The sequence below is a fragment of the Bison bison genome, unplaced genomic scaffold (genome assembly GCF_000754665.1).
Source record: "Bison bison bison isolate TAMUID 2011002044 unplaced genomic scaffold, Bison_UMD1.0 scf7180017864307, whole genome shotgun sequence".
Classification (NCBI taxonomy): Eukaryota; Metazoa; Chordata; class Mammalia; order Artiodactyla; family Bovidae; genus Bison; species Bison bison.
This window is the reverse complement of record NW_011494879.1, coordinates 6,310,702-6,322,199: the sequence shown is the minus strand read 5'-3', so window position 1 is coordinate 6,322,199 and position 11,498 is coordinate 6,310,702. Positions and strand designations below refer to the sequence as shown.

General features: G+C 42.6%; 1 protein-coding gene across 2 annotated transcripts in view; it reads left to right on the top strand.

Moving 5' to 3' along the window:
- The window catches only part of NOL10 (nucleolar protein 10), an 89,464-nt gene that overhangs the window by 63,874 nt on the left and 14,092 nt on the right, over positions 1–11,498 (top strand). For both annotated transcript variants that reach the window (XM_010852062.1, XM_010852063.1), the window contains exons 18-19: positions 4,147–4,320; positions 4,572–4,819. In XM_010852062.1, coding sequence (XP_010850364.1) covers positions 4,147–4,320; positions 4,572–4,819 — 422 coding nt within the window. The remainder of the gene's footprint in view (positions 1–4,146; positions 4,321–4,571; positions 4,820–11,498) is intronic.

Sequence of the window (11,498 nt, the reverse complement as noted above, 5' to 3'; positions counted from 1 at the left end):
TTTCATGGCTGCAGTCACCATCTGTAGTGATTTTGGAGCCCAGAAAAAGAAAGTCTGACACTGTTTCCACTGTTTCCCCATCTATTTCCCATGAAGTGGTGGGACCGGATGCCATGATCTTCGTTTTCTGAATGTGGAGCTTTAAGCCAACTTTTTCACTCTCCACTTTGACTTTCATCAGGAGGCTTTTGAGTTCCTCTTCACTTTCTGCCATAAGGGTGGTGTCATCTGCATATCTGAGGTTATTGAGATTTCTCCCGGCAATCTTGATTCCAGCTTGTGTTTCTTCCAGTCCATATTGGCTTCCCTGGTGGTTCAGACAGTAAAGCATCTGTCTGCCTGCAATGCAGGAGACCTGGGTTTGATATCTGGATTGGGAAGATCTCCAGGAGAAGGAAATGGCAACCCACTCTAGTACTCTTGCCTGGAAAATTCCATTGACGGAGGTGCCTGGTAGGCTACAGTCAGTAGGATCACAAAGAGTCGTACATGACTGAGCAACTTCACATACATATATGTTATACATTTTATATCTAAATATACATTTTATATACATATACATTACATTTTATATCTATTTATATAAAACCTGACAATATGTAACTATAAAACCTGAAAATATATACTTAGCAAATAGCTGTTCTTCTAGTCTTGGGCAGTATCACCTGCTCTGTGTTTACAGGTAACTCCAAAATGTATCCAGTGTAGCCCTCTCTTCTCTCCTGAGCCCTGGTGCGTGGTTTCAGACACCTGATGGCATCCATCAGAATCCAGGCATACACTGAGTTAACCAGTCTTAAATGGAACATAATTTTGTTTTTTTTCTCTGTTTAACTTCTCTCATTCACTGGATTTTTCTAAAGACACTTTTTAATAACAGTTTTACATTCACAGCAAAAGGGAGAGGAAGGTACAGAGATTTCCCACATACCCCCTGCCCCCGACACGTGTGTTACGTCCAGCCCCAACCCACCTTGCTGTTAATATCCTCCACCAAGGGAGGATGTTTGTTACAGCTGATGAACCTACCTTAATACGTGATAATCCCCTGAAGCCCACAGTTTACATTAGGGTTCACCCTTGGTGTTGTTCATGCTGTGGTTTGAGACACGTGTCCACTATTAGAAGATAAGGATATTTTCGCTTCCCCACACCCTCTGAGCTCCACCTTTTCATCCCTTCCCTGGACCCCTAGCACCCACTGAGCTTTTGCCTGAGTCCATTGTTTTACCTTTTCTTCAGTGTCATTTAGTTGAGATTGTAGCTTTTCAGATTGGCTTCTTTTGCTTAGAAAGGGTCTCTCTCTGTCTTTTTGTAGCTTGATACCCTATTTCTTTTTAGCGCTAAATAATACTCTGTTGTCTGAATGTATCATGGTATACTTATAGCCACTGGGGGACGTCTTGGTTTCTTGGGTACATAATTTCTTGCCCTTTATTCCACCCTATGTCTTTTTTTGTCTGATCATCTCCAATGATAGATCCTAACTTAACGGTATTCCCCAGCTTTCTAGTCACTTTAACTAGACCTTTGGTATAAATTTTTAACAGTATTTTTCAGTATTCCTCCTCCCATCTCCTCCATAGAGATATCTGTCAATTCTGGCTTACTCGTGTATCTTTACCTTGGGTTCCAGTTGCCCTGATTCAGGCCCTGTCCTTGTTCCCATTTCCTCAAGTGGCCTCTCGTGTCTTGCTCGCGTCTGAGTTCTGTCTCATTAGCCCAGCGTGTACCATCGGCTGCAGAATCACAAAGCAGCTTCTCTGTTGTGAGGTTCTTGACTCACTGTCCTGTTTGTCACCTTTCTCCTCCTTACCCTCTTTTCCCCTAGTCATTTCCCCTTACTGCAGAGTGAGGTCGCGGCATCTTAAATTTTTTACAATCTGGCCTGATCAAAAATTGTTTTTTTCAAATTTTGCCACTGTCCTAGCATTATCAGACTGCTCACCACTCCTCAGGAGGCTGGAAATGCTCTTCCCAAATTCCTATCTGTTGCAAAGTACCCTTCTTTGAAGCCTCCTCCCCGATGTGCTCCCCTCTCCCCTCCCCCTCCCCACTGAGATGTCTATTGTTGGAATTACTTTTTACCCCTCTACTCCTAGAGCACTGTCATGTCTGCTTAGCATCCTTCATAAGGTACCTTGTAGCGTAGAGTCTGGTTTGTTTTTTAGTCAAGTTGTGAATGAGTGAGTGCCTTGGACATATCTCTTTGTTTCTAAATCTGTCTTGGAAATGATAATAGAGGAGCCTTCAGTGTGTCTCAAATATTAATTCAGCATATCACAGAATTTTAGTAAAGGTTAGTCAGATTTTAGGTACATACAGGTAATAAATAGCCCAAGTTCCTTAGTGTCTCATGGTTTGCCAATTTTTTTGTGTAGTTCAGTTCACTTGCTCAGTTGTGTCCAACTCTTTGTGACCCCATGGACTGCAGCACACCAGGCTTCCCTGTCCATCACCAGCTCCTGGAGCTTGCTTAAAATCATGTCCGTCTAGTCAGTGATGCCATCCAACCATCTCATCCTCTGTTACCCCTTCTCCTGCTTTGAATCTTTCCCAGCACCAGGGTCTTTTCCAGTGAGTCAGTTCTTCGCATCAGGTGGCCAAAGTATTGGAGCTTCAGCTTCAACATCAGTCCTTCCAATGAATATTCAGGACTGATTTCCTTTAGGATTGACTAGTTTGATCTCTTTGCAGTCCAAGAGACTCTCAAGAGTCTTCTCCAACACCACTGTTTAAAAGCATCGATTCTTTGGTGCTCAGCTTTCTTTATAGTCCAACTCTCATGTGCATACATGACTACTGGAAGAACCATAGCTTTGACTAGATGGACCCTTGGGCAATTTTTTGTGTAGTTGTTATACAAAAACAGCATTCTGACTCAACAACTTAGAGCCATATTTACTCTCAGTAGTGGAGAAGCAGGAAGTAAGATAAAGTCTGTTAGGTAGATCCAGGGGCCACCACAGACAGGTTCATTTTTTCCAGCCTGTTCCTTAGGCTGTCTACAAACCCTGTCAGGTAGGTTAGTTTATCTTGTTTCCAAGCCTACTGCAGATAAGGACAGTAGGAAGCCCTGAGTGTATACAAGTATCATCTGTTTAAGTTTATAGTTGGGCTACAGTGATAGCTCAGTTGGTAAAAAACCCACCTGCAATGCAGGAGACCCTGGTTCGATTCCTGGGTCGGGAAGATCCGCTGGAGAAGGGATAGGCTACCCACTCCGTATTCTTGGGCTTCCCTTGTGGCTCAGTGGTAAAGAATCCTCCTGCAATGTGAGAAACCTGGGTTTGATCCCTGAGTTGGGAAGATCCCTTGTAGAAGGGAAAGGCTACCCCTTCCAGTATTCTGGCCTGGAGAATTCCATGGACTGTATAGGAATTCCATGGACTGCAAGGAGTCGGACATGACTGAGCGACTTTTCACTTCACTAAGTTTATAGTACATTTCTAGAACATGTTCTGTTCAGAAGTGATACAAATAAAAAGGAATTCAGTGTCAGTCCTAAGCTATCCAAATGGGTCTCAATCGTAAAGCTTTATTATGTTGAAATCTCAGTCGTACACTGTATCTTTGAGAACAATGCAATGGCCTAGGGTAAAATTGATGAGGCTATCCTATAAGGGAAGGACATATCCATTATGTTTCCAATAACTCAGACTCAGTAAACTGACACCATCAGCTTCCCACCCCATGTCAATTCTTAACTTATTATTGGCGCATGCTTCCTCTCCCAGTTTTGGAATCTGAAGTTGACAGACTCACTGATTCTCATTCAGCGTAGTAGCCATGCTTAGAAAGCCATGTTTCAAAACCATGTATTTCCTTGAGAAATGTTTTTACATCAAAAAAGTTAACTAAGGAAAATTCTTTCCAACATATTAAGCGTAAATTTAGCCCAAAAGACTCATTCTTAGCTCATTGTGTGCAGCAGCCAAGTAATACATATCTGCTGTGAAACAGGGGTAAGAAATAAGCAAGAAGGAAGGCCTGGAGACTGGCTCTTTAACAATTTCATCATAATTTAATAAATTGTGCCTTATGTAGCTTTTTAATAAATTGTTGAGTAAGATGTTTTTAAGCTATCTTCCTGGGCAGATTTTATTCTAATATTAACTTTAAATTTTGATATTCTTTTTCTTACAGAGCCTTCCTAATATTCTCACCGATGATCGATTTAAAGTTATGTTTGAGAACCCTGACTTCCAAGTAGACGAAGAGAGTGAAGAATTTAGGCTTTTGAATCCACTTGTTTCCAAAATTAGTGAAAAAAGGAAGAAGAAACTGAGACTCTTAGAACAACAGGAACTTCATGGAAAAGTAATGTACTATTTATCATTTAGAATTTGTGTAATATTTAGTTTTCTGTATAGGTTAGAAGAGTCATTGAATAAAGCTGTAATTTGTTTGACCTTCAGCTTAGGAATATACCTTCTTTTATTAAAGACATTTTTTTCCAATGCATGCAGTGTCTGATAGACTCTGATAGGCTAATGCTATTTAAAAGGAAATAACGGGTCGATGTTTTTGGCAGAGGGAAAGGAGCTGCTTCTTACTATTTTTATTTTCAGGAAGAGGAGGAAGAACCGGAAGGAAAACCAAGTGATGCAGAAAGTTCTGAGAGTTCAGATGATGAAAAAGACTGGGTCGCAGAGGTCAGGAAACAGCGCCGGCTTCTCCAACAGGAGGAAAAAGTGAAGAGGCAGGAACAGCTCCGGGAGGATCAGCAGACGGTCCTCAAGCCGCAGTTCTATGAGATCAAAGCTGGCGAGGAATTCAGAAGCTTCAAAGATTCAGCCACAAAACAGAAGCTGATGAAGTGAGTAATGCTGCCCCTGATGTTGGCTTGCTGGATGTCCAGCCTTGCTCTTCCTGGCTGGCCCTGTGCCCTCAAGGGGTCATCTTGATCTTTGGAGTTCATGTGACAGCTCAAGGCCAGAGGGGACACGCACTGGTCCTTACTGTGGTGATTCTGAACAACTTTTTGAGGCCTAATTTACATAGAGTAAGATGCAGGGTGTGACCCCAGGAGCATTGGTAAATACGTACATTAGAGCACTTTGATTCTGCAAAACCCACACTCTTAAAAATGATGATGGCAATTAAAGAGGTAACAGCTTCTTTGACAAAAAGTTATTTTAAAAATATTTCAGTTATGTTTACTCTCATTGTAGGTTATCTGAGTATTTAAAAGGTCATTTGGAAAATTTGCCAGGAATTTTTTTAGCTTTATGTAGGAAAACAAAGAGATCAGAAAGAGTGGTATTCTGGAATAGGTGAGTACACAGGGACAGAAAGTGGAATGGTGGTTGCCAGGGTTGGGGGCTGGGGAGACACTACTTAATGAGCTATGGGGTTTGCATTTGGAATGATGAGAAAGTTCTAGAAATGGATAGTGATAATGGTTGCACAACAGTGTGAATGTTCACTGAAGAATAGTTAAAATGGTAAGTTTTATGGTTAAATATTTTACCACAGTAAAAATAAAAAAATAAAAGTCATCATTAAAAAGAAATGGTATTATTTGAACAGTCTCAGTTGTCAGGTGTCTAAGTAAGGAGTTAGGTATTTAAGCCCCCAGTGTTTATAAGCTCTAAGTCACATGAGAGTCACATGAAATTCTCTGCTTTGAGAATTTCTTGGCCAAGTGTTGATATACAGGATCTGGATGTGATAGAGTAGACAGTCTTGTAAGAAGAGCCTAAAGGTCTAGGGGGCCACGGGGAAAGGGCAGGGGGAGCCAGGCAAGGCAGATGAGGCGTCAGATGGAGGCTGTACCAGTTCTGTACATGTGCTTTTCTAACCCCCAGCTTCCTGGTTTAAAAATTGTGCTTTTTCAGACAGAAGAAGAGGGGAAAGGTGGGGAGGACATTGATAGACTGAACTGTTTCTGGAATAGAGAGATGCCTGTTCATCTTTATTTTGCCAGTTTCTAGCAAATGTCTGAGACACGAAATGTTGAGGGAATCCTTCAACTTAGATCCAGGAGCATCTAGAAATTCTGGCTCTGCCTAACAGAAGATACATCAGTAGACAAACAACCTAGTAATAGGTTTAATATCTCATGAAGAGATTTTCTTTACCTACCAACCTAACTTTTTTTTTGGTAACAAGTTTTTTTAAATATAATTTACATAACAGTCACATACATAAAGTATATAGCCCACTGGTTTTTGGTATAGTCACAGAATTGGACAGCCACCACCAGAGTCAGTTTTAGAGCATTTCATCACAGCCCCACAAGCAGAGTTCCTTACCCCGTCCGTCAGTCCCATTTACTCCACCTCATCTCACCCCAGGCAACCACTGACCTGTTCTCTAGCTCTATAGGTTTGTCTTTTGTGATATTTCCTGTGAGTGTTATATATGTGGCATCTTGTCCCACTGCCTTTACTTGGAATGATGTCTTTAATGTTCATCCATGTGGTAACATGTGTGAGTATTCCATTCAGTTTTATTCCAGGGTATGGGTAACACTGTATTTTATTTATCCATATATCAGTTGATGGGTATGCGTGGTGTTTCAACTTTTCAGTGCTGCTGTGAACATTTGTATATGTGTTAGCATGGACATATGCTTTCATTTCTCCTGGCTGCATACCTAGGAGTGGGACTGCTGGTCACATGGTAACGTTATGTCTGACCTTCTGAGAAACTGCCAAACTTTTTTCCAAAAAGACTGCTTCACTTTATGTCTCCATCAGTAGTGTGTGCAACCCCACTTTTTATGTAGCTGTCATTCTTAGATTTTTACCTGGAGTCCTAGTTAGAAGCAGAGGGAAGACTGCTTGTTTTCAGTATTCTGTTTCTATGGAGTGAATTTCATTGTTAGATTATCTCGTGTCTTTGTCTTGCGTTATTTACTTTACCTCTAGCTCCTGAATCTGTATCTGGACCCGAGTAGGCACTTGATAAATCCTTGTGAGGGTGTGGATCTTCTATGCACTGACTCCTTGTCAGGCAGCCCTGGAAGTTACTCTTCCAAGATCTGCTGAAAAAGAACTCATTTACCCGAAAACCACTGACCAGGACCATCCGGGAGCAGTCGTTTTCAGTGTATGGTAACAGAAAGCTGCAATTTGAGGGTGGGAGACATGACGAAACTGTCTCACATTCTTGTTTTGCCTGTGAGCTTTGGTAGGATATTTATGTAGAAAACAAAAGGGATGTACATTTAGTATTTAACAATAAATGATAGCCAAGCTAATACACTGCAGTTACACATTCTTAATAAGGTAAGTGTCAAAAAGTTAGGCAGTTGTTTTGAGAAGAAGAGCTGTGTGAGTGATAATCCTTACACAGGCTTAAAAGTCCCATTGCTTAAAGTAACCACCCTGTGGTAGGAATAGCCCGCAGTTTGCTGGCGTTTGGGCGCACACTCCTTGTTGAATTCTAGTCTTGACTGGATTATTTTGGCAAATCCCGAACTTGTAATGTTCTAATATTATTTAATGAAGCATTGCACCATTATCCTTCAGAGAGCTAAAGTGACTCTTTATGTTTATTCTTGGAGTTACCACAAGGCAATCAGCAAAACGCAGCTTTGGAGTCAGGTGGGTTATGTTTGAAAGTTCACTTGGACTTGTTCAGCTTTAAAACCACTTCAGTTTTTAAAACCAGAGCAAGTTCTCTCCATTGCTTAGCCTGGTAACAAGAGCTTCACGTAAACACATATGTCTGTCAGCACATTCTTATGTGCCTTCCAGTGCGCTGTGCTTTCCTCCTGAGTTTATTCATCCACCTGTCAACCTCTCCACCCACCCATCCATCAGTCAGACAGTTGTCTCGTGCCCCGGGTGAGCAGAGTGCCGTCCTGGGCCCCGGGGGTGGGAAGGAAGGGCCCGGCTCACATGCCGGAAGCACCGCTGTTCTCTCCGGGGCTCTGTGAGCCGTCTGGAGGCCCTGGGAATGTGTGTGAGGAAGAAAGGGGGTGGATTTTTAGAGGTTCACTGAAGTCTTAATTAGAAGTCATATTGAAACTGGTCTTTTGAAAGAAAAAGGATGAACATGGAGAGCAGGGTGGGAAAGCTGGCTTTCTTGGCCGAAGGGGCCGTATGAACAGGACTGCTGTTTGGAGGCGAGGGAAGAGCTGTGGTTGTGCTGCGAGAGCACAAAGTGAGCGTCAAGGAGCGCAGCCTGGGAGCCAGGGAGGCAGGCGCGTGAGGCCCTGGCCCTGGCTGAGGTACGGGCGAGCCAGGGGTGGTTGGGGCTAAGATTATTGTGATCAGATCTGTTCAGTCCCTCCTCCCAATTATGTAAATATTTAACACAGTAAAAGCGGTACATGTTTGTTGTAGAAAATGAAAGGATAGGCTTAACAAAGCCCTATTTCCCAGAAACTGTTAGTGAAATACTGAAGTTTTAGAGAGAAAATGCAGGGAGAAACTGGGCCCATGAGATCAGCTAGCCAACTGTAATAAAGCAGTCCGAGGGGCAAGTGATGAATGCCCGACATGGGGTGGAGAGGAGCAGACAGACGTTGAACCGGATTACTCCTGAGCGTGTCTAAGAATAAGACGCACACTACAACACCATTTGATTACTAATTTAATATCAAAGGAGTTGGGGCGATGTTGAAATGTCTAGCAGTATTGCCACTGAGATAAAGGATACAGAATGAAAAACAAATTTAAGGCTCAACGTATTGAGCTGGATATTCAGCACATTGAGTCCCCAAGACCCAAGTGTCCTCCTGGTCATGTTCAGCTGACAAATGGGAATGTAGGAGGTAGGCCAGAGACCCTGGTTTAAGAGATACCAGCCTCCCTGTGGGGTTGAGACCCTGGCATAAAAAGACTTTGCAGAAGCACGTACAGGGAAACAAGGGCTCAGAATAAAGCCCTTGGGAACAACAAATGTTTTTTTTTTAAGTCTATGGTGAAAACCATAGACTTCTCTAAAAGCATACAAGTGCATGCAAAGTAATAGATACGGTTTTAGAGGTGTCAGGAATATATTGCTAGCCTGGGGCTAAGAGGTCTGATTTAGAGGGCTGAAGGAGAAGGTGGGCAGTAAACAGTACTAAGGAGTTGCCCAAAAGGTGGGGGGGAATCTGGAAAGAGCCGAGCATGGAGAGGATGTCACAGAGAAGGGCATGGTACCGATGTCGGGTAGAGGGGGGTCCCCAACATGGAAGCTTGGCCGTAGGAAGAGTGTCAAGATCAAGGAAGGAATGGGAGAAAAAAGAACATTGTGAACAGTTAGTGTAGATGGTTCCTTCAGGGTACTGGCAGTGAAAGGAAGGAACCAAGGCCAATAGCTTGACAGGAAAGGGTTTTTAGGCTTGAGAGGTGTCTTATTAATATGCAGAGAGGAATTAATCATGGAAAGGGCAGGGTGGAGAAATGACTGGACTGAATTGGCAGCGCTGTACTGGGTGAGCAGTCAGGAGTCAATGGGGCCAGGAGCCACCAGTTAGAGAGATGGTCCATCTTCAGAAACCAGGGAGACAAGTCAGGATGGGTGGGAGTGACTCTGTTTCTAGGTAGAAAGAGAGGATGTTCACACTGGCCTCTGTTGGGAATTGGGGCATGTGACCCCCTTCAGTTACCGGGGTAGCCTTGGTCTGGGGCACCTGATGTACATGCTGGAGGTGTCTATAGGTAAACCCAGGAGAAAGAGTCCTTAGGATAGCTTTCCAGATTTTGGTAACAGAGAATAGCTCCTCTTCTTAGGTGATAAATACTACATGCTGGGAGGCCTGTTCAGCTCAATTCATGAAAACATTCTTTGAAGCACCTACTCTGTGGTCGTTGTAGTTGTTGTTCAGTCACTAAATTGTGTCCAACTCTTTGCGAAGAGATTTTCTGCCTTCAAGGAACTCATCTTCATCAGGTACTTTGGTATCTCGTGGTGAGTTGCTTATCATGTTTGCTATCCTCTTTGAATCAAACAACTGTGGCCAGCTTTTCCTCGTCAGCTAATTTCCTTCTTACTGATAGTGGATAAGAACTACAAGTCTAATTCTGAAAGAAGTTTCATTTCAAACTTCCTCTTTTTTTAAAAAAGAGAATCTTTTATTACTCCAGTAATCGGTACTCCACTGATACACAAGCATGTTATCATCGCTGTATGTATGACTTTATTATCACAAGCATGCTATCGCTGAAATACAAAGGTAGGATGGAAGGTAACAGTCCTCTCTCCCCCGACACTCCCTCCCTGAGGTCCTGAGTGACCTCCTGGTCACTCCCAGGTATGCACACACTCATGTGTACACTTGTGGCTTGCACTAATCTCATTGCCAAGTCACATGCTCTTTTCATTGAGAAACAAGTTTTTGAAATGTTTTCTTTGTAAGTGCATGCAGGTTTGCCTTATGGCTGCATAAGTATTTCATAAGGTGGATGGGCCATAATACCTAATTTTGAGTGTTTAGATTGTTTCTTGATTTTTTCTCCCATTTTCACAGTTATAAATATGTATCCACGTGCAAGAATCTTTAGACCATATTACCTGACGATGGCATTTGCTGGGTCATAATAGGTGTGTGTGATCAGTGTGGCCAGGTTGTCCTCCAGAAAGGCCTCATGTGCCTGTCTCCCCTACACTGGCAACAACAGTGGACCCTTCTCAGACTTTAACTGAGCGAAGGTTGGGCTGACACCTGGTGGCTGCCTGAGCTTACACCTGCTGCATTGGAGACTGGGAAGCGATGTGTGCACACTGGGAGGACTCAGAGTTTTCAGTGACCTTTATGTGATACAGAGTTACATGTTTAAAACAAAGTCCTTAAAATTCACCGTTTATCTGCCGATTTATCCCTCTATTCTCTTTGTATCCCCTTTAATGCAGACTATGAAGGAGTGATCCCTTTATTTTCCATCAGTTTACCTCTTCTCTTCTGTGTATTCTTGCCACCTCTTCTTAATATCTTCTGCTTCTGTTAGGTCCATACCATTTCTGTCCTTTATCGAGCCCATGTTTGCATGAAATGTTCCCTTGGTATCTCTAATTTTCTTGAAGAGATCTCTCGTCTTTCCCATTTTGTTGTTTTCCTCTATTTCTTTTCATTGATCGCTAAGGAAGGCTTTCTTATCTGTCCTTGCTATTCGTTAGAACTCTGCATTCAGATGCTTATATCTTTCCTTTTCTCCTTTGCTTTTTGCTTCCCTTCTTTTCACAGCTATTTGTAAGGCCTCCCCAGACAGCCATTTTGCTTTTTTGCATTTCTTTTCCATGGGGATGGTCTTCATCCTTGTCTCCTGTACATTGTCACGAACCTCCATCCATAGTTCTTCAGGCAGTCTGTCTGTGAGATCTAGTCCTTTGAATCTGCCACTTCCACTGTATAATCATAAGGGATTTGATTTAGGTCATACCTGAATGGTCTTGTTTTTGCTGACTGTATAGAGCTTCTCCATCTTTGGCTGCAAAGAATATAATCAATCTGATTTCAGTGTTGGCCATCTGGTGATGTCCACGTGTAAAGTCTTCTCTTGTGTTGTTGGAAGAGGGTGTTTGTTATGACCAGTGCATTCTCTTGGCAAAACTCTATT